The sequence below is a fragment of the Protopterus annectens genome, chromosome 7.part1, assembly GCF_019279795.1.
Source record: "Protopterus annectens isolate FY-2018-M chromosome 7.part1, PAN1.0, whole genome shotgun sequence".
Classification (NCBI taxonomy): domain Eukaryota; kingdom Metazoa; phylum Chordata; order Ceratodontiformes; family Protopteridae; genus Protopterus; species Protopterus annectens.
This window is the reverse complement of record NC_056740.1, coordinates 10,101,690-10,125,861: the sequence shown is the minus strand read 5'-3', so window position 1 is coordinate 10,125,861 and position 24,172 is coordinate 10,101,690. Positions and strand designations below refer to the sequence as shown.

Sequence of the window (24,172 nt, the reverse complement as noted above, 5' to 3'; positions counted from 1 at the left end):
GGGACCCCTGGGGGTGGGTGGGAATTGGGTGTGTAGGGTAGGAGAGCGGAGTGAGCCCGTAGGGCGAACTGAGCGGGTAGAGCAAAGAGGTGCTGAGAAGTAATCAGTTTTCCAGTGAGCCTATAATTTCCAAGACGTTTAGTAGGTATGTGGCACAGTTTGAGAGACCAAGTTCTGTAGATTACTGCTGAAGTTCTGTTTGTCTACTTAATAAGGGAGAAGAAGCAGTAAGGTATCAGCAATATTTTGTTAAGGAAGGTTAGTTTCTATTCCTTCTGATTTTACTGCCTGACTAACCTAAGGTAAATTCTTCTATTTCCATTACAGGGGGGTTAGCTATGTATAATGTTATATTTGGATAGTTGAAAATAGGTTCTAGCCGTAAGTCTGGAGAGGTTTAAAAAACAAGTAAGATACAGGGAAATTATGAGCTATGTACTTTGCTGCCCTCTAGTGGCAGTCTAGTGGCAAACAAAGGAAAGTACATCTAATCTCATAACAGATTTATCAAAAAAAGGGGGAGAAAAATGTAAAAGATGGCCTTGGGGGCAGGTCCACGGGTGTGCTGACCCAACTACAGGAATATGAATAAACAAAATAGTGAAAACGAGTTGCAGTAAAAATTTAGTAGATTATCACCTACACTATAAGGCAGTAGGAAGCACTTCAGGGAAGTCCAGGGTAGGTTCTACCAAGAGGGTAAACTTTCAGTTGAGTTGGTAGGGTCTTTATTTGTTGTCTGTTGGAAAAGATAGCCCGTAACACAGCACAAGGCTTCAAGACTATAAGGCAGTAAGAAGCACTTCAGGGAAGTCCAGGGTAGGTTCTACCGAGAGGGTAAACTTTCAGTTGAGTTGGGAGGTTCTTTATTTGTTGCCTGTTGGAAAAGATAGCCCGTAACACAGCACAAGGCTTCAAGACTATAAGGCAGTAGGAAGCACTTCAGGGAAGTCCAGGGTAGGTTCTACCGAGAGGGTAAACTTTCAGTTGAGTTGGGAGGTTCTTTATTTGGTGCCTGTTGGAAAAGATAGCCTGTAACATAGCACAAGGCTTCAAGGGGCTGCACACCACACAAAAACCTAGGGGAAGTTCTACCAAGGATGGAAGGTTTAAAAAAAAATTGCCGATCTTAGACTTTCTAAGGTCTTTTTGAAGAGAACCTTCCTGCTCAAGCCTCCTGTAAAGGATCCTATTTTTTCTTGGGATTTGCTCTTCCTTCTTCAGACTTTGACAAAGGTTGCTTTTAGGCTAGTGGCTATGGTAGATTTAAAGTTCCTCTCTTGGAAAACTCTCTTCTTGATCACCTTTACTTCTAGAAGAGTCTCAGAGATCCAGGTGTTATCATTTAACCCTTCTTGCCTTATTTTTCATAGAGATAGGGTTACTTTGCAGACAAATTGATTCCTCTTGCCTAAGGTGGTCTCTCGAGTATAATCTGAACCAAACAACTTGGTCACCAGTTTTCTTTCCATATTTCTGTAACAGAGGAGATTATATACTCCCATTGTCTAGATGCTCACTACCAGATGAGATTTTATTTGGAAAAGACTAAACAAATCAGAAGTTCAGACTAGATTTTCATGCCTTCTTCTAAGGCTAAATTGGTTAAACCAGTTTCTGAAACCACATTGTCCAGATGGCTTTCTGATTGCGTATCTTTTTTTCTGTTCCTTGAAAGGTGTGCCTTTGTCCAGTAAGCTAAAACCCCATTCCACCAGGGCAGTTTCCACCTCTAAGGCATGACTTAACACAATTTCCTTTGTAAAATCTTGTGATAGATTTAGAAAAAAGGTTTATACATCTTCCACTTTGACATTTACAGTTAGTTGCCAGGCTGACATGTCCAAGTGTTGGTATCTGTTTTTGCTAATGTGCAGTAAATTTTAACTTTCTTACCAAAGTCTTGACACTAAACCCTCCCTGTTGGAAATCCTAAAATTTGCCCCATGCAGTATAGTTGCAATGCAGTGAATGTTGTTACAGGTATTGTAATGCACAAGAATGCATGGGTTAGTTTACAGAATTTCCTTGAAGATGTTAAGGCTCAGGTGCTGAATGTATCTCTTGACAGGAGTCACTTATTTGGGAATTCTTCAGCTGAAGTATTAAAGAAACTGAAAGAAACGGAAAAGTCAATGCAAGGAGTCAAATGACTCTTGTCTCTTATTCATAAATAACAAAGAATTACCCATTTTCCTGTGGTCCGTTTTTGTGAAAGCATTTTAAATCCTCTCAGCAAAAGCCTTCCAAACAGCTGTAGAAAAAAAATTGCAGGGAGAGTGAAAAAGGAAAGGAGACGGCTCAAAAACCCTTCTTTCAAAAGAAATTTCATGTCATTTTTCCTCCTGTCCCCCTCCCCCTGGCAATACTTCTCAGATTGTACTCAGTCTCTCCTTCTGCCTTCATTTCTGGAAACAGATAGCATGAGATGCCTGGGCTGTAAAAATAAGCCAGAATGTTTACAGACTACAGTGGACAATCCTCCATATCCATCTGTTTCCTCAAGTCTTGTCAGATGTGCTATTCCAGACAGTGATAGAACCAGTTCCTCCATACAAAAGAATCAAAAGCTTTTATTCAAGACCGTTTCTGTTTCCCAGAAAGGAAAACACATGGAAACCTGTTTTGGCCCTTTCAAAGCTAAACACCTGTTTGGCTCAAAAATTTAAAATGCTTACCTTACAAACTCTTTTTCCTCTTATGTTTCACGATGCCTTTCAAGTCTCTGTATACATCAAAGATGCCTTCCTGCACTTTCCATTTCACAGGGATCACAGATGTTACCCAAGATTCTTTGTCTTGAGATTACTCTTTCAGTTTACATCTTTACCTTTTAGGCTTTCAAGTCTTCCAAGAGCTTTCACAATGCGCCTTGCCCCAGTCATAACCTATTGCATACTTCAGGACATTTGTATTTTCCCATATTTGGACAATAGTCTCATTTCATCTCTTTCCATCCAAGACACCATAGCAGCTTTTTCAGTTCAGTATTCCTCTGTTCAGCAGTCTGGGCTTCAAACTAAACTTGAAAAAGTCTTGTTTCAAATTCCTCTTGTATGTTAATGTTTCTGGTCCCTCCTAAACACCTGTCTATCCACTTCTTGTCTCCTTCCAAGCAAAATATATTTTCAGCTTTACTTGTTGAATCTGGCCTTTCAAAACATGTCCACAGCAGGGGATTTCCTCAGAATTCTGGGTTACATGGTTTTGTCCAGTGTAATGATCCCATTTGCCAGACTCCACATGAGAAAAATCCAGTTATATCCAAAATCAGTCTGGGTTCAGAAATGTTTTTTTTTTTTAGTTCTTTTTCAAATTCCTCTACTCATTTTTTTGTCAAGAGCGAACTCCCGTGTTGGGCCAGTTATGTATTGAGAAATCCAGGCCTTACATTTTCTCCCCTTTCCTGCTCAATATGTCATGACAGGTCAGACTTCACATGTTATGCAGTCTTTCAATGCATCTGGATCCCAAGGCATTTGGGAGAGTCATTTCAGGAAAAAGCATGTAAATCCAAAGGAAATGATGGCTCTAATAAAAGCTATAAATTCTAAATGATTGTGGACCCATGTGCCCATGATCCTGATAACAGATAACAAAAGAATGATGTGGCGTATAAACAAGCAATGTTGAACAAAGTCATACTTCAGTGCAGACTAGCTATGATCGCTTGGAAGTGAGCAATATAGAACATCCTCACTTTGCAGGCCACATACATTCTGTCAAGACAGAATACCCTATGAGCAGAGCCAGGATAGACCTTCATGAGTGGATGTTATACCCGGTGGTCTTCCAGGAGATTGTGTATATGTAGAGAGTTCCCCGAATAGATTTGTATACCTGTTATCTCAACAGACAACTAAACCAGTTTTGCTCCGACACCTTTCCAGAGCACACCCTCCCTTTACTCTGATATCCAGATTTATTCTAAAGATAACTCCCTTTTGGCCCAAACAGCACTGGTTCAGTCTTCGCATGCATCTGGCCAGAGGCAAGTACCAAACACTTCCTCAGTGCATGGGTTTGTTGACACAGGACAAGGAATCCCTTAATCTACCTAAACATTCAAAGTCTCCACCTGACAAGCATGGCTGATAAGAGCTTAAATGGGATCAAAATCCATTTTTTTCTGAGGATGTGCAACAGTTATTAAAGGAGGCTATAAGAATCTGACACTAGAAAGTAGTGAATAGTTAGGCAATTGGGAAATATTTTCTAGGTGCTGCCATTAAAAAAAAGAACAAGATCCATCCCAAGGAGATGTTCTTACCAGCCCTTCCATTATGACAAAAATTATTTGAGTTTACTTTAAATCGGACCATTAATTTCCCCATGTTCTAACTCAAACCTCAAAACAGAGGAGAAGGAATTCTGTATACTTTGGATGTTCATACAGCATAAGATTTTCTCTTGACAGGACTAAACATTCTGTGAAGTCTAACCAAAATTTTGTTTCCTCTGATAGGAAAAAGAATGCAAAGTCGGCATCAAAAGAAACCATTTCCAGATGGCTGTCTTAGGCATTCCAGTTTTGTTACTCTTGCCATTGAAAAAGATCCCCTTAAAAAGTTTTAAAGTTCACTCAGCCAAAGCTGTGGCTACTTCTGAGGCTTTTTGGAAATGGGTGGACTCCAGTCGTATCTTAGAGGAAGCTATTTGGTCCACTGTACAAATCTTTGCTGGGCACTACAAGCTAGATTCTATCTCCAAGAGTTAGAGCAGGATTTGAAAATGTATTGTACAAAGACTTCTAGGCTCTAGACCTTGTCTATCCACCAAGTCTTCCTAAGGTATGGCAGTCATACCATACATTTGTTGCAGTTCCACCTCCCTCTTTCTTTCTTTAAATTGCTGCAGAGCTTCAGGCTTCAGCATCCCCTTTTGGCAAGTAAGCTCTGAATTTTTGGTGTTCCTGTATGTCTGTCTTCTTCCAGCATATAGTCTTGTGCTAAGGGTGAACATTCATTGCATGATAAAGGAGCCCAAAGCTTTGTAGATTGTCTGGATATCCAATCCTTGGCAAAATATGTCCCATTTAGTTACGGTTCATAGGTAGGTACTAGGCTATCGGCCCAAGGGCCTACGTAAGCCTAGCCAACAAGGTTCTCTGGCTTACGCCACCCAAGAAAGTTATTTTCCTGTGCCACTGTCAAGCAGAGACACAGAAGTGATTCCTGGGGTGTATTTCCTATTTCCCATCCACTCATCAAGATTTTTCTTGAAGAGTGCTAATGAAGAACTCTGCTTGACATAGATGGGTAGCCTGTTCCAGAGTATGGGAAGTCTCTGGCTACTGCAACAATGTTCTTTACATCTACAGCTGTGGTTTGTTAACTTGCACAACTGTACTATACTGCTGCTCCTGTATTAGTTTATTTGTCTGCCTTTTTTGTCCAATTTAAAGTTTGTTTAGGTACTTGTTTTACAAGCACAATAATAATAATACATTTAACATTAAAACAAACAGAACAGATAAGGAACAAAAATAAAACATCAAAATTTAAATAAACTGTAAGAATGAATAATTGACAAAAAGAATATAGCAGTAAAGTGGTAAAATAAATAGAAGGAAAATTTTGTGGATGAAGTGACAAGTAATATATCTGAATTGAATGCTGATAATGTAAAAAATTCTCTCTTAGATCAGCTGAACTGACTAAAAGAAATATTACCATTCAGGGCAAGATGTTAAAGGTCAGATAAAACTGAGAGAGAGTTGTACAATAAAACGATAGATGAGGATGTTTAAATGTTGTATTAATTAAATTCTGAATTAAAAAGTTGGTATTCTAAGGACCATTAGAACTGGATAGTGATGGGGCTTCCCTGAGTGGAGGAGGTTTCACAGATAAGAGGTCTGGTGGCTAAAGCCCTGAATACCAGAGTTATTGGGACTTGCTGTATAGAACTCCCAGTGAGTTCAACTGTTAGGCTTCCATATCTCTGATTTTATTACTGCAGCTTAATACCTTTCTGTAGTCACCCACTGAAGGTTGTTTTAGCTGTGCAGGTGTATAGTCCAACTTAAAACATTGGGATTATTCTTTTTTTCCCCAAAGGTTTTTATTAAGTTTTTATTAAGTTTTTCAAAAATAAATATGTTTTTATAACTCTGAAATATATACACACAATATGTACAGGTTAACAACAATTAAGACACATTAAACACAAATAACATATCAAACTATTTACAAGGCTGTCTAGAATAAACATATGAACTTCATTCCTACAATAATCACAAATTGCTACAGTCATTACTCTTCAGTATCTCAGTTACTTTTTACCATGCATTGTATAGTGATGTTTTTTCAGTTCTTTTTCTGATGGTATTAATTTCCAGTTTCGACACATTCAGCACAATGTTCCTGTATTCTTTGAATGTAGGAGAAAACTCACTTTTCCAATTTATTGTTATGGTCTTTCTTGCAATGGCCAGTAGAGTCCATAGAAGTGCAAACTTTGTTTTTGGAACACAGTTGGGTGTACGAACATTAAACATGATCAAAGAGTTGGAAAGCGGAATTTATCATTAGAAAGTGCTTGTAAAAAATAATTAACTTTATCCCAGTATGTCCTAGTATGATTTGAGCAGTTTGCAGTCATAGAACATATGTGCTGTCAGTCTGCTTTCAGTTTTAATTTGCATCTCCAACAGCCAATTTATTTTTTTAAACATTAAATCCACTTTGAGGTATTATGTAAGATCTATACAACTATACGCAAGTAATAACCAAAATAACCAGGCTCAAGAATAAAACAGGCATCTCAAACAGCCAATATATTTTTTTAAACATTAAATCCACTTTGAGATATTATGTAAGATCTATATAACTGTACGCAACTAATAACCAAAATAACCAGGCCCAGCAATAAAACAGGCAGTGGCTCAGTTCTGGATTGGATACCTGTCTCCGATCCTAACAAAATCTTCTCATCCAGCACACTACCTAACAGTATTAGTGACCACTTACCAGCCTTTATAACTCGTAAGATCACCTCAGTCCTAAACATGCACCAAGTTAAGCAAACCAGAGATTTATCTCACTTCTCCACCATCACCTTTAATGAAATCTTACAAAGTATCAACTGGACCCCACTCACATCCCCTACTGCTCACAAAACTCACCAACTTAGGTCTCTCACCCCATACCTTAAACTGGTTCTCAAACTACCTCACCAATAGGCAACAATCCACCAAATGGCAACACTCCTTCTCACCTTTTCTCAACACAACCACAGGTGTACCTCGAGGATCTATACTAGGTCCCCTCCTTTTCAGTATATTCGTTAACAGCTTCTACACCACCCTTACCCATGGCACAGTTATCCAATGTGCAGATGATTCTACAATCATCTGTACTGCCAAATCTTTGTCTGAGTTATAACGTCTTAGCCAGAATGCTTTCACTTCAACCGAAACTTGGATGTCAGACAACCATCTTGCTCTAAATCTCAGTAAAACCAAACTTCTAATATTCCCCCCAAAAAAACTGCCACTCTGTACAAGAATGATTTTTCTGTCCAATCCCATAATAATACTCTCATTGAAGTTGTTCCAAGTACCAAACTGCTAGGAGTTATTATTGATGAAAATCTAACATTCGACCTCCATATCCATAGCAACATCAAAAAAAGCCACATCAAAAATTAGGTACCCTCTATAGACACAAATACTACCTTAATATTACTGCTAAAAAAGCTCTAGCATCATCCTTCCTGCTACCATCTCTACTGTATGGTGCCCCAATCCTCACCAATACCCAGTCCTCCCTGAAAACCAAACTGAACTCATGTTACAACAAGATTGCCAAATTTGTAACAAATTCCAAAAACTCAGCACACTACTGCTTATCTCTACAACAGCTAAACTGGCTTGAACTCCCACACTTCCTCACTTACTCACAATTGACCACTGCACATAAACGCGTGTACAAGCCTTCAATGCCCCTCCCTCTCCTACTTATTGACTACATACCACCCTAACAGGCCACTAAGCTCCAAAAACACAATGATGCTGAAAGTTGAAAAACCTAACCTTGCAGCTGGTCAAATACTGTACTCGTTTACCGTCTCAAAACTATGGAATGCCCTCCCACCGTCTATCAGAACAATCAGTAATCCTGCTGTCTTTAAGAAGTCTCTCAGATCACACCTCTCTTCTCTCTGGCAATGTACTTGTGCCAAAATAGTACCTCCTAACACCTGATCACTATTATATTCCTCTACAATATCACTACTTAGGAGCTCTCTGACTTGCTGAATTCAACTGCTTATGCATACAAAACTCCAGAAAGTAATCAGAACTGCTATCCTACCTGACTAACTCCATCCTCAATGATCAAATTGTATACACTGTGGATATGTAACGTTTGTAAATAACTTGTGCCATTGTGTTTAATATTTATTTCCATGCATTGAGACTGTATATATACTGTATGTTGTGCTTTTTCTTGTATGTACTATTAATGTTATGTGAAGCTTTTCTCCCTGGGCCGGTACTGAAAATAGGCTCACCTAGGCCCAGTAGACTTTCACAGTTAATAAATAAATAAATAATCTGTGTATGAACTACCATGTAAAAAGCTACCACTGTGATGAAAGAGATGTTTGTTTTGATTGGTAATTGATTATTGATTGTTCTACAGTAGTCCTATAGATTTTCTTTGATATATTTTCATTTTTTAAATTATTCTATAAATGCTTGATTGTGTCCATTTCCGCTAATAGGTTGATTTACTGTAAAGATAATGTATTCTATAAATGTAGGGAATCTTGTCTAATTGTTAACTGCATTGTCTCCTGCCTGCTTAAAACATATTGTCTTGTATCTTGTATAAGTAGCCACAAGTTATTATTTAAATTAAATTTCCTTCTTATTTGTTCCATTGTTAGAACTTTTCCAGAATCTAATAATTGATTCCAGTAAATCAGTTCTTTCCTCTTAAGGGTCTCAACTGTTTTTGTAGCAAAGGTTTTGATATTACTCTACATGTATGCAATGGGATGTAATAAAAATGACCATGCTTTTATGTCAAGAATGTTATAAAGTTTTCAAAAGCTTTTAATGTATATGTGATGAACCTGGAACTTTTATTTTTGTGTTTATTTTTTGTTGTGTATCGTCTTAACAGCCAGAGAAAATTATTAGGTACTATTTCAGTGTCAAATCTTATTATATTGTCTTTGAACTTTGGTGAGTTTGACCATTCAGTTCTCAGGGATAATTCATTATCCTGTGATGAAATGAATCTTACTATTATTATGCTCAGATTTTTCTTTAGTTTATTAGATGGTGAATGAACTTTTAAAGATCTATGGGCTCTTTCAATTCCATAAGAAAGAGACTCTGGTAGAGTTAAAACATTTAGCAGCCAGGATGTAAGGAAATTTACCATATTGTCTCCTTGAGTCTTTTTCTGGTAATCCATATATATGTAAGTTATTCCTTCTGGATCATCTATTTTGCTTAGCAGAGAAGTATTTTGTTTAGTGAGAAAATTGAGCTGAAGTTCTTGCTCTGTAAGTCTGCTTTCCATGTCATTTAATGTCTCTTCCATATCGGCAATTTGAGACTTTTGTTGCGTTATTAGTTCTTGTAATTGTTCCATGTGCTTTGTGCATTTCTCCCTAAAAGAGTCCAGTTTAATGTCCACCATGTCAAATTTTAAAGATAAGTCCTGCATGGTAGTTCATAAAGATTGCAGTTCATTCCTCATTGTCTGGTCCTGTGAGATATTCTTTGAGAATCTCATTTTGACTAGAGGTTAGAGCCCTTTCTGCTCGAATTTTGAAGAAAAAATGATAATTTGAATTAATGTATTCCAATGCAGACTTCCAGTAGCAATTTTAGAAGTAACTCAATAAATATAATAAGTCTACAAAGCCGGGTTTTTGAAATTTTCTGTCAGAAATATCTCTTAGATAGCAGAGCTAAGAAAAGATGCTGTCAACCTGTCTACATTTTGGACACGCTCCCTGGGATTATTCTTGATGGCATGAGTGATTACTGAGCGTCATAGGTTGGCTTCAAAATATGAGAGCTATCCAGTATGTGTGAAATTGGGTTATTAGTCTTCTGTTATCCTGGGTGTTAGTATTTGAATTTGACCACTGCAGGGCTGACATTAGGTGTTTATCTTAATGCATGTACTTTTGTGGTATGACATTGTCCTGTGTTGTTCAGGAGTGGAAGTGTGCATGAGGGAATTACCTCAGACCACTTTAAAGCATATTTTATGGGATAGTGAGTGGGCTAGCTATAGGGGGATAGGTTATTTAGTGCCAGCAGGGTCATAATATAAGAAGAAAAAGATGGACTGAAAAAATGGCTAATTTTGAAATCCTGAGCATGAAAGCAATACCATGGTCATAATTATAAAGTTGTTTCAATAGCTTCCTTTTCCAGAATACTCAGCATAGAGGGACAGTGACATTCTCCTCTGAAAGACTTAATCACTAGTGTGTGTTACTGTAGATTAATTAGTTTGTTTCCACTTAACATTGTCTAAGAAATATCCTTTTGGAGTATCTCAAGCCAGCTATGTAATGCAAAGGGTTAAAGTTCTGTTTTTGACCTAGGACTGACTGTTAGCCCAGGTATTGGAGGAGCTAGGATGAGAGTTAGTGTCCAAGTGTATTTTGTGCGATATGCAGGAACTTGAGTGCTCACAGTGGAAGGCATGGCAGGCCCCCTCACATCTGAAAGTGCACATAGCCTGTGAGAGTAGAGTTATGACTAGAAAATGGAAGACCCCCCCCATGGCTGTCTGAGTGATGGTCATGCTGTGACCATCTCAGTCTCTCGCCATGATGATGTAAAACAAATGGACAGGATTATGACAGTGACTAGATGGTAGGCAAGCTCAGAAGATTAAAACAAAAAAAAGCAGGAAAAAATATGCCAACATTTTAGCAGAAATGCAATTTTTTCTTGAATCTTATAGAATGTTTTGGGTACTGTAAATTCAATTGGTTAAATAAGAATAATTAGCTACAGCTCTCTTCTCTTTTTGCTGTTCCCGTTAGGGGTCACCACAGCGGATCATCTGTTTCCATTTCTTCCTGTCCTCTGCATATTGCTGTCACACCAACCACCTGCATGTCTTCTCTCACCACATCTGTAAACCTTATCTTAGGCCTTCCTCTTTTTCTCTTACCTGGCAGCTCCATCCTTAGTATCCTTTACCCAATATACCCAGCATCCCGCCTCAGCACATGTCCAAACCAACGCAATCTTGCTTCTCTGACTTTGTCTCCAAACCGTCCAACCTGAGCCTGACCCTCTAATATACTGATTCCTAATCCTGTCCATCCTTGTCACACCCAGTGCAAATCTTAACATCTTTAACTCTGCCACTTCCAGCTCTGACTCCTGCGTTTTTGTCAATGCCACCGTCACCAACCCATGCAAAATAGCTGGTCTCACTACCCTCTTGTAGACCTTCCCTTTCACTCTTACTGGTACCTGTCTGTCACAAATCACTCCTGACACTCTTCTCCACCCATTCCACCCTGCCTGTACTCTCTTCTTCACCTCTCTTCCACACTCACCATTACTCTGAACTGTGGAACCCAAGTACTTAAACTCCTCCACCTTTGCCAACTCTACTCCCTGCATCCTCACCATTCCTCTATCCTCCCTCTCATTCACACACACATATTCTGTCTTAGTCTTGCTGACCTTCATTCCTCTCCTCTCTAGAGCATATCTCCACCTCTCCAGTGTCTCCTCAACCTGGTCCCTTCTCTCACTACAGATCACAATGTCATCTGCAAACATCATAGTCCATGGGGCCTCATGTCTGATCTTGTCTGTCAACCTGTCCATCACCATTGCAAATAAGAAAAGGCTCAGAGCTGATCCTTGATGTAATCCCACCTCCACCTTAAACGCATCTGTCACTCCCACTGCAGACTTAGTAAAAAAAAAAAAAAAAAAAAAAAATTACAAAAAAAACCATATAGCAAATTCTGCAAGTGCAATAATGTTCTCTAGAGTGGGCATTATCAGGGAGTTAATGCCTGCATCATTGGGCCTTGCTGTACCCCTGGCCTTGCATTAATTCTCTGATAATGCCCACCCTGTCTGTCATAAATGCTTGCTTATAATGGTTGTATTCTAGTGTTATCCTAATTCTGCTATTACTGCATAATGGTATTCAGAAGGGTGAATTAAGCCATCCCCAGTGCCCAGGGCTTCTGAGGTCTACATAAACACTTAATTTCAAATTTGTAGTTCCTGCTTTATGAAACACACTGAACTGACATTTTCAAATGTTAATCTGTTTAAATCTTTAAAAAAAATTATTAAAAGCATTGCCTGTCCTGACATTTTCTACTCAAGGGTTAGTTTCAATGTAGTATTTTTTTCTTTGATGGTGTACCAGCAGGTCTGATATATTTAACCTCATCTGTAACAAGAACTGCCAGATTGTAGTTGTAGACTGTTGACTTGAACTTTTTCATAATAAGTTCAAGTCAACAGTCTACAACTACAATCTGGCAGTTCTTGTTACAGATGACGTTAAATATATCAGACCTGCCAGATTGTAGTTGTAGACTGTTGACTTGAACTTATTTCATAATACCAGGCTCCTAAATTCAAGGGTCCAATTAGTCAGTAATCTTTTCTTGTCTTGTTTTTCTGTACATTTTTGCTGCATTTTGACTTTTTGGACACCAGCTTATTGAGTTGACTGATGTTTCACAACTCTCATCCAGGCCCCAAAAAAAATTGATAAACTTGTATACTGTTTGATTTTATGTGAAAGTAAATGAAAGCTAATATAATACTATGACTTTGTTATGTAATAGGAAATGAAGCAAATGTATACTATTTGATTTTGCTGTGATTCAGAGCTCATATACTTACGTTACTGCCTTTCTTTTTTCAGAACATCAGAAGATGTGTTATTCAGCTTTGGTACTGGCAATGATATTTTCTATGGGGGAGCCACTGCCATACCATCATTACGGTAAGATTTTTTTTTTCTTTTGTAGACAATGAAAAATGTTGCTGATTGTAGCTATCCTAAGGTCTTATTGATTATCTTCCATGCACTGACATATTTTTAGGGAACCTGCAGCTGTAGACTGTTGCATACAAATGTTGCTGAAATTCTCATAATTTATATACTTAAGCTTTCTGCCCAGTGCAGAAGGCATGCTGAAGTGTTTCAGCACTTCAACCGAAGACATTTATGAATAATATGCCTTCACATTCACAGTCCTTGTCGACAGTGCCATACCTGATGCTCATGAATTGTTTTGCAGGTGGGAAGTATTAGAATTTTGTATATGTACCATAGTAAGGCACTTTGTGGAGTGTAGTTATGCACTCACTGATTTTAGGTTTATGGTATTAATACACAGCATTCAGCTAATCAAAGAATTGACTTAAAACCATTATTACTTTATATGGAAATTTATCCGATTTTAAAAGTTAAAGTTACTATGCATATGGTTTAAATACTGAAATTAACTGGAAGGTATTTTATGAATGTAGTCTTGTGACACGTCTCTCTAAATTTCAGTAAAGGAGTTGGAGTTGTAACTACTGACTCATTAAGAGAATGAAGATCCTATTTAAAGAATGATATGCGACCTTCTGTTTTGTCTCGTTGATGGCTGTAATCCTGATGTACTAGGGACTTTTAATGAAGAAATAAAAGTTAATTTTTAAAACTTAAACTGGCAAAAGTTTGCTTTATAAAGCTCAGTTAAGCTGCTGCATGTTGCAGGGTCTATGGCTTCTCTTGGTGAGAGGGCTCTACATCTAGTGGGAACAGTTAGAGGTCTTCTGGCTCTGATAACTTTGCAGACAAAGCTGATACCAGAGTCTCTCATCAGCCATCCAGTCTGTCCATCATTTGGTACTTGACAATTAAGGGGTACACTATCATACTCTCTTTTCAGGGATGTGATGCTCATCCACAGTGAGTCATAGGCTGAGGCGTTGTTCTTTTGGCAGTTCACATCCCTAGTAGAGTGAACAGGCTATGGACTAAGTCATTTCTTCCACTCTCTTTTTGATCTGTGGATTCTGTGGTCATGTCTGATCATGGTCTTATGGATGTGGAGCACTCCTGTGATTAAACTGCCACTCTGGAGAATGATTTGTCTGGCTTCTTCTCAGCAGGGCAAGGAAGAGGTAATAATTCAGTCTTTTCTGTCTGCCCTCAGTGGCACATGAGATGATGTATTCATTTCCACCATTCCTGCTAGTTCTACAGCTCATCGGAGACTTCTGGGTCTAGTGACCAAATTTCATTCTCATTGCTTCTTGGTGGCCAAGAATGGCATGGTTTTCCGTTCAGGAGTGCTGGAAAGGCTTCCCAGGGACGGTATCCCTGTCGCCTTGGTTATGCGGACCCCCTCTGCCGCCGGGGCGGCGTCTTCCATGTCTACCCCCCCCCCTCTGTCTCTGGAGGGGGCATCACTCTGTGTGGCTTGGAAAGATCCCTGAGTCTTACTGAACCACATTTTCCCGCCTCATTGCCCTTTGGGGTATGGTCTAGTTGGAGCGGAAAAACGAACCCCGACAGCAGACAGGGTCTTTCCCTCTTGCTCACACCGAGTCAAAGTCTCCTTCACCTTGGGCCCGAAGAGTGTGGCACCATCAAAGGGGGCATTGGCAAAGGAAGACTTGAAGGCTTCCGCAAAGGAACACAGACGCATCCAGGATTGTCTTCGTAGAGCAATCGCTGAAGCTGCAGCTCTACTCGATCCTTCGGCCGCATACGAGATGAGCCTCATGGATGAGTTTACTATGGAGGTAAGGGTGTTAATTTGTGCTGTTACCTTATCTGAAACAGCAGCATCTGTGTTGCATCTGTGTTACCCTGGAGGGTATCTGTCAGCTCCTTGATGAGATCCCTCTGCAGATGTGTGAAATGTGTCAAATAGTTTAGCGAACGCATGGAAAAAGTCGCTGAACTAAAAACGCGCTTCCCGTATCTGCCCATAGTCCTAGAATCCTTATTAGGAGGATGAACAAATAAGGAAGACTCGGACATCTCCTTTTTCGTGGCTGCCGCCACCACCATAGTGTCGACCGGAACTCCCTTGGTGAGATAAGTCTTGTCCTGGGGGGCGGTGATAAATTTGTTTGGTTTTCGAGGAACTGGTTCCACTGTGTCAGGTGTCTCCCACGCCCTTTGAGCAATCAATTCCATTAATTCATCGAAGGGTGGAGTCACCCAGGAGGTAGAAGGCTGAGCCCCAAAAGCCTTCAGCAGCACCGACTCCTCCTCAGTGGGGGCTAGGGACTGCCAATCACCCCTCTGTTTCAAGATCTCCTGGATGTCCACAAATGACACATCCTCAGAGGGGGATTTTGGGGACATTAGAGATTCCTGCGGGGAATCTATGTGCCACCTCTTGCACAACCTTTTCCTCGGGACCTCATCAGAGGGGGCTTCCGGTGAGGCCTTCAAGGAACAGGGGGAACCCTCTGGGGGTGGCTGAGGCAATGGGGCTCTACGCTTTGGATGGGTCGTGGGGGCAGAAACAGAAAGCAGCCCTTTAGGGGAAGGAGAAGACGCCTCTGATTAAGTGGTTGTCTGTGCAGACAATACTTTCTTCATAAAAGCCCCTGAACCCCGGGCTGAGGACTCCCCCGGTTCCAAAGAACACGGGAGCATCCCAGACACGGGGGCTGTGGGCTCCGACCCCGAGGACGGAGCCGAGCCAATCTGCGCCAAAGCCCCGAGAGGGAGAGTCGGCACCGAAAGGTCGGTACGACTCTCGGTCCCGGAACTGAGGAGACCGTCGGCTCCGCGACTCACCTACCGGTTCCGAAGGAGTCGAAGTCAATGGTGTCGATCGTGCAATGGACGGTTTCGGCAACGAGGGCTCCACTATCATCAGCTCATCCTCTCCCGGCTCCGAGAACTGGATGGGTCTTGAAGGAGGACCTGTTGGAGACATGGGGAGGCCTTCTAGTTTCGAGACCAATTGGGAGGAAACTGCAATCAACTTGGAAAGGGCTGTGTTTTCCATGAGTTTCTGCACGACACGATCCACATCTGTCTCAGGTAACGGTCTGGAAGAACGGGTCGAAGGAGCCGAAGATGGCACCGACCGAAGAATGGATGGTGGAGGCAGCCCCGACACCAGTTCCAAGATCTGGGGCTCAGTGAAAGATAAACGTTCGACGCTCGGCCCGAGGTCTGTGGAACCGGCGAACGAACCTTCGAAATTGAACTCGGAGCCGATGACATGAGCTCCGACATCTTCGACCCCTTCGAGGACTTAGAAGCCTGATCCGATTTGTCTAAAGCCTCTTGAAAGGCAGGCTTAAGCAACCCTCTATCTATAAGCTTCCTGCGTCTATCTGTCATGACCCTCCCGCTAAAGGAATGACATATATCCTCTTGCAGGTGGAGAGGGCCAAGACAGTAAACGCAGGACGTGTGGTTGTCAGTGATAGACATTTTCTGCCCACACTGTCATCTTTTAAAGCCGGATTTGGCTTTCTCCGACATGACTGTAGAAGTAATGACACTTTACTAGTTTGACTGACAAGAAAAAAATTACCAGTAACTAATTAACTAACTTCTATATATATGTAAAGTGAATATCTATAAAAGTGTAGAAAGAACACTCAAAAAAACCACACCAAGAGAAAAAAGGGTAGGCCACAAAAGGTGCCTTAAGAATAATATTGTACAATATTATAATAATAATAACACACACACACACTTCTATACTATACTAACTATTAGAAACTTTTTTACAAAAAAAAGAAGTAGCTTATCTGAAAAAAGCAAAAAATTAGCAAATTCTCCTCTGGTCCGAGCTGTCCTCGATCCGATCTGTTGCAGCGGCAAACTAGATCTGAGTAATGGCAGGGAGGATTGTGGGATATAGTCTGGTCTCGAGCTTCTCTGAGATGCAGAGCTTTGCGATGTGGCCGACTCGGAGCCGAGGATCGGCTCCGAACCCGTGTGTAAGAACAAAGGCGAGATGAACACTCCACATGGAACGTTATGGTAAGGACATAACTTGTTTTTTCCCGCAAATACTGCCTTGGTGGTTCGCTTTTTTTTTATTACTGTTTACAAATCTTTGTTTCTCTTTTTCCTGAGTTTCAGAAAAATCATCCATCTAAGCCTTCCTTTATTTGTAGGCAGCCTAAGCAACCTTATAGTGGCAAGAAGACTTCTTGGAGTGTTGTTCCAGACAAGCCTTCTCAGGGTTATAAGGGTCAGAAGCCTCCTTTGCCTGGCAAATCTACTTCTTTTTGACATTCAGCCGCTCCAACCTTTTGACCAGATTTATCTGCCCCTCAGGTTGATGCTTTTCCTGTTTGGCAAAAGATAACCATGGATGCTTGGGTACTTTCCATTATCCAGAATGGTTATTTTATGGTGTACATATCCCTTCTTCCATTCTCAGGCCTTCTTCAGCCTCCTGCTTGTCAACTCTCACATTTTCCTTTAGTTTTTCTAGGTCTGGTGGTACAGTGAACCATCCATCCATCCAGCCTTTCCCCTTGTCACAAAAGGGAACTGTTTTTTATTCCAGGATGTTTCTGGTTCCCAGGAAGGAGGGGTCATGGAGGTCCATTCTAGACCTGGCCTTTTTCAACACCTTTCTTAAGGTTCCCACTTTCAAGATATTGTCTCTTCAGACATTTTCTGGTATACCTGGATTTTAGGGATGCTTACTTCTACACTCCTATTCACCCTGTCTTCAGGAAGATATTTTATGTTTCTCTTTTTATTCCTCCCATTATCAGTTTTCTGCTTAGCCTTTCAGTATTTCTACAGCTGTAAGGTTATTTTCCAAATGTCTGACCCCTGTGGTAGCCTTCATCATACTTCAGGGAATACAAATAATCCCTTACTTAGATCTTTTTGATTCAAGCCACCCTCGCAGCAACTCCTGCTTCAGGATCTACATTTCACTATGATTTTTCTGCACAATGTGGGTTTCACCCTCAATCAAAACAAAAAATCAAAACGAACTCAAAAACTTAGAAAAAAGGTGAAAATGAAACCAATAAAATCAAAAGGAGCTGGCAACTATAACAAGACTGTTTAATTAGCACTTTCGGTAAAGCAAATACTTCACCTTCTTCAGATGATCTGAAGAAGGTGAAGTATTTGCTTTACCGAAAGCGCTAATTAAACAGTCTTGTTATAGTTGCTGGCTCCTTTTGGTTTAATTGGTTTCATTTTCACCTTTTTTCTAAGTTTTTGGTTTCACCCTCAATCTCAGAAAGCCTGTGTTGACTCCCTCTCAGGACCAAGTATTCCTGGGCTGCAAGATTCAAACCATTCCAATATTGGCTTGCCTCCCACCTCCGAAGGTCATCTCTTTGACTTCTTATATCCAGTCTCTTCTACTTCCAGTTCGTTATACAAGGGAATTTCTCCGAGATGTGGGTTATGTGGCATTCATCATTGTTACCATGGTTTCCTTTGCCAAACACCACATGAGGAAATTTTAGTGGACTTTCAAGACCGTCCTGCACTGCCATCCTCTTGAGTATCTGGTTTCTGTCTTGCCTTGTCTCAAGCTCGGTCTCTGCTGGTAGATTCACATGATTTCCCTGAATTCAGGCCTGCCTTTTCAAGTTTCTGTCCCTACTTAGGAGCTGTACACAGGTGCTTCAATCAAGGTTGGGGTGCCTCCTCGAACAACCTCAGAGTTCTAGGTCTTTAGTCCCATCAACTACTGGCAGACCATATCAACATCAAGGAGATAAGAGATCTAATTCTAGCTCTTCGGGCCTTTCACTTCCTTTGGATTCAGAGTCCTCTAAAGGTTTTCACAGACAATGTCACAGTCATGTGGTACATCAACCAACAAGAGGACACAAAATCTTACTTTCATGAAGGCTGGCTCCTCAGTTTTGGGATTTTGCAGTCTGCCTTCACTTGGTTCGGCAGGTGGTCTGCATTCCTTCAGAGAACAATTTTTTAGCAATGCTTTGAGCAGGTCTAGGACAAATCCATGGGAAATGATGCTTCACATGGAGGTGTTTCTGGACATTGTACATAGTTAGGTACTTCTCAAGTAGATCTTTTTGCCTCCACTCTGAACAGACAACCTTCTCAGTTCTGTTTGTGTGCCAAGTCCTCAGGCTTGGAAAGTAGACAGTATGTCTTTTTGTTGTAAGGGGGTGTTTCTGTATGCCTGTCTCCCCTCTTCTACCAAGGATCCTGCACAAGATCATGTGGGACAGGCTCAGAATCTTGCAGATGACTTCCTTTTGGCCCAGACAGCAGTGGTCCCCCCTTCTATTTTGTCTGGCCAGAGGCAGTCATCAGAACTTACCTCACAGGATGGATCGTCTCACACAAGACAAATGATCTGTCATTCACCCTCACTTGAACACCCTTCACCTGACACTTTTTGTGACAAGAGTTTCGATTCCTTTTAGGCACCAACTTAATGAGGATGTACTTTAGGTTTTGGTGGGGGGGGGGGGGGGGGGCAGAAAACCCACAACTAGAAAATTTTGTGTGACTAAATGGAAGTGACTTTGTTGTTTCAAACGTGACCTGGACCCTTTTTCTTTGGGTACTCCTAGGGTAACCTTTCTAATTCTGGTTTGGCATATTCATCTATTAAAGTTCATCTGTCAGTTATTTCCATCTCTCTGCCTCTGACTTCACCTCTGGCTTCTTATTTTGAAGTCAAACAATTTTGAAGGCATCCTTCATGTTCGGCCTTCAAGAAATCTTATTTCTATTTCTTGAGACCTGAATTTTTTTCTTGATAAATTGACTGTCATACTTTGAAGATGCAGTTTCCACTTGCCTGCAGCATTGTACTTGAAAGGAAGATAACAGGGTCTCTGAACTTTAATCCCTCATGGAAATTCCACCTTTTTTGTTTTTTCACAAAGATATAGTGTCTCTTTGTACCAGTCCTTCTTTTACGCCCAAGGTTGTTCATGATTTGTCCTTGAAACAGTCCATTCATCGTCCTTCCATTTTTTCCCTTCCCCACAGAATCCTAGTGAAGAAGGTTCTTCACACCGTGGATTTACATAGCTCCGATATTACCTAGACAAGGCAAAATATATCTGGAAATCTGAACAGGTTTTTGTTACCTTTCTTTGCCAGGAAATTGGGTTTGGCTGTATCTAAGCAAACCATCTTCTGGATTTCTAAGGCCATTTCCTTTTGCTACTCTTTTGATGGCAAGCAGCTTTCTTATTCTGTTTGTGCTCATTCTACCATGGCAGTGGCTTATTCTGGTGCTTTTTTCAAGGGTCTGGTTAGTAAACCCCTCTTGGAAGCTGCTATTCGGTCTTTTGTTCACACTTTTACCAAACAGTACAAAGTTGGATGTCATTTCTAGGGCCAGGGTGGGTTTTACCAAGTCCATCCTTCATGGATGTTTAGAGGGCTCTTCTATGGCTTCTTCCTCCTCCCCTACTTTCAAGTTGCTTTTGTTCTCTATCAAGAATGAGGAATGTTGCAACAGTGATAAGGAAGGACAACATACAGTTGTGTAAGATCTTAGCATAACAGTAGATGTCCTACTTCTCACTGTTGCAGTTTTCTGTCTCTCTTCATACCCCATTACTTTCTGTTGCTTTCCTTCTGGCCGAGAGATCTTTCTTGCATCCTTTTCTCCTTTCTTCCTGCATGTACATGTTATTGCTCTTATGAATTTGCTGTGGTGGTTCTGAGGCACTTCATTCTTTGAGTAGTAGGTGTTCGTACATCACATATGTACTTTACACCTTGCACTTAGGACATACATCTGATATATGGTGCCTTGAAGATGTAAACGCTGTGCTATGCTGGCTGGACATTTGGCTGTCCTCTGTAGGATATCCCAAGAGTGAAGAACACTGCAACAGTGAGAAGTAGGACATCTACTGTTATGGCAACATCTTGTACAACTGTACTTTCTTCAGCAATGTTTCCTCTGAAATTTTATCTTTCGACAGTTCAGTGTCACTCCATCAGCACTTTTTTTTTAATACAAGTAAGCCTTCTTTTCATGCCTTTGTTTTTCTTCCCATGCTTGTGTTGTTTTAACCAATTCTCACTGGTGTGCAGGCCCTGAGGCCAGTTTTTCCTCTTCAAGTTACTGCAGACATTGTAAGGAGTGCCTAGTGACAGGCACTCACTTGGCATGCTTTCCGTCCAAGAAAGGCATTGCACTTTGGAGTGCCTCATTTCTTTGAGCTTCAGTAGGGCCACTCATCAGTAGGAAAGGAAAACTGGATCTGCATTTAATGCACAAAACTGTTCATACCAGACTGCTCCACTTCAAAAGCTGCAGCAAGCACATTGACATGATGTTGGTCATCCTTACCAGCACTGGCCTACCCCACAGCTTTACAGGGGCAAAGTCAAGAATCCATGGACACCCAAGAATGCATTACTGTTGGAGAATCTTCCTGTTGATTACTTTATTGGGTTTTTCTTGAGGTTGACTGCAAGAAGGTAGTCAGAGCTATGTGGGAGGTGTGGGATGGGATGCTAGCAGCCTGCTGTCCCACCAGTGGGGCAAAGGGGTGCCAGGACAGTTTTGCTGTACCACTGTAGCCCTCCTTGATATTTTCCCAAACCCTGACTTAATTTTCAATGTCAGTCTTGTTGCCAGTCATCCCCTTGCTGCTGGATCTGAAGATGAACACAGTGCATATACTCCTGTAAGCCATATTCTTAGTATCAGTTGCCTAGGCATTGATGCTAACACCCTTGCTTTGCACATACCCTATATCTGGAGACTGTTTCAGGCACAAAATTGAACCACCCTACTAGTGTCTACACAAGTCTTGTACTCTAGCACTGGCCAAAATTTTTATTGTCCTGGCATCACTTCCCCAGGCTTCAGCATCCCATTTAATATCTAACCATGCTTTGAATGAGTGGAGGCTGACAGGAGTGTTGGCAGTGTACTAAGTGTTGTTGAACTCTGTTCAACTGGTAGTGTAGCAAATCCTGTAAGTTTTGTTGGTGAAGACAGCCAAAAGTGCCGCCTTGGCAGATTCCACTACAGCAGCAGCATGTACTGTTCTTCAGGCTCAAGTGCAAGGATCCCTGCAGCTTCTTCCAGATGCCCTTGAGGCAAATAAGAGGCTTTCTCTTCCGTACAGTTGGAGCTGTCCCTGCAGGATATCCACATAGAAACCAAACATTTCGGGTTTGCACAGAATCCACCACCATCACTGACTTAGATGATAATGGAGAACCATGTGTGCTCCAGTCCATTCACTTAAAGAATGTAGGACTGATAGCAGCAGGTGGCAATGATTCTGCTATTTAGGATTTCCCAAAGCTCAAGCTCCTTACCTAATTCTCGTTATGTATCCTCATCCCTCAACATTTAATTTCCAGCTGTTGTTCAGATGAAAATTCTTTGCTCAAGCTTCACTACTTCAATTTTTTTTAAATGATAAGTACCTCATTTTTTAATTATTAAAGTAATTATTTAGTATTTTAGTTAATGGGCAGTTTCCCAGTTGGCATAGTGTTAGTCTTTTTTTCCTCTTATTCCCCCTCCTTCAGTCAGGTCAGTGCTACCAGGCCACTAAGGTGCCCTTCCCTCTGTTTGTTTTGATAGTGAAGGGGAATATTGTTTGCCTTGTTTGTGCTAGTAGCAGTGTTTAAGTGCTATTTTAATGTTGTCTTACAGATTTCAAATCTAGTTATATGATGGACAAGGCCTTAGGCATTCAAGTGCAAACATAAGATTCAACTCCCCCATTACACATGACCTGTGTGCAGTGTGTCTTGGGGTGTATCATCTTAGAGAAAAATGTGATATTTGCAAGAACATTTGGACACCAGACATTACAAAAGAGAATAAATAAGATTATTTGAAAGGACTCCTGCTAGCTAAGTCAAAAGAAGACAATAAAAAAGAAATAAGAGATTTCCTGAAGAAAGTAGAAGGATGCAGTCTTATTTCTCCCAAAGATGCCACAAGAGATTTTTCCCCATTTAAGCATATCCAGCTTCCATCAGGAAGTCACTGAAGTTTCTCTCTTCAGTGTTTTTCTGGCCAAAATTTCCATTGACAATGAGCACACCCATAGGAGAAAATTTAGCAGGTTCTCCTCTGAATGGAAATTATCTAGATACCTAGAGAGTCGACCCTTTTCAGACATATCAAGTTGACTAGTTCATTTCTGAGCCCCTCTGTCCATATAGACTGGGACCAGATGATGAGGGCCTTGGTCAAAGCTCAAATTGAGCTTGATACTTTCCCTTACCCCTCTATTTTCCTGGGTGGCTGGAAAGGACCCGTTCAGTCCACCTCATGGGTTCCTACTCAGTCCCTGTTTTGGTGTCAGGAGTGTTGTCCCCATTCCTTTCACATTGCCGGTGGTCCTGCTTTCATCACTAGTGCCCTTGGTTCTGGTGCCATCTATAACAACTTCTTCAGCACTGAGGGCATCTGCTCATGAGGTCATTAATACCAGTGACACATATGGTCTCTCTGTCAGCAGTGATGCCTATGGTGCTATTTTTTGTCATCCACATTATCAGCTTTTAAGCCTTCAGCACTGAAGCCATCCTTACCACCAATTTTAGTAGCCTCAGTGTTGACCTTTGGCAGTTGTCGTCAGTCGTGTGCTGAAATGCTGATGGTTTCATTATCAGTTGCTGCATTGTCCATGTCCAAGACAACCGCATAGGTTGATGGACTTCAGAGCGCCATCTTATACTTCACTCCACCCCAAGGCAACTCTCATTATGGGACCTTGGGTTAAGCTTCTTCATAGACCCATTCCATTTGGGAATAATCTGCAACAGAACACTTACATGACTGTACTTCTAATGTTCTGAGAAGAGAGATGTACAAGGAGAGGTAGCTTGACTTTTCCCTAGTGTCTCCCACTCAGAATGCAGCTCCTGACAAATGAGAGTGCTCCCCATAGTACCCTCCAGAAGAACCCAAATTGGGGGAAATTCTAAAATTTATTTATTGCATTTGCTTACCAGGATAGTCTGACTTTGCAGGTAATGTACAGCTTTTCAGCAGACACCTAGTGAGAAAAACTTCAAAAGAAATACAGAGAAATTAAATAAAAATATATGATGTTCTGTAGTCCTATCTCGCCTTCGTTTTTACGTATGGGTTCGGAGCCGATCCTCGGCTCCGTTTCGGAATGTTACAAAGCTCAAAGTCTTCTAGTTGGCTCGTGGCTAGGTATGTATCCCATAGTGAACCAGTACAATCACCAGATCTC

At 40.9% G+C, this 24,172-nt stretch overlaps 1 protein-coding gene across 1 annotated transcript in view; it reads left to right on the top strand.

Moving 5' to 3' along the window:
* The window catches only part of NCKIPSD (NCK interacting protein with SH3 domain), a 1,945,114-nt gene that overhangs the window by 1,298,274 nt on the left and 622,668 nt on the right, over positions 1–24,172 (top strand). The window contains exon 9 of the mRNA XM_044078525.1: positions 12,894–12,974. Coding sequence (XP_043934460.1) covers positions 12,894–12,974 — 81 coding nt within the window. The remainder of the gene's footprint in view (positions 1–12,893; positions 12,975–24,172) is intronic.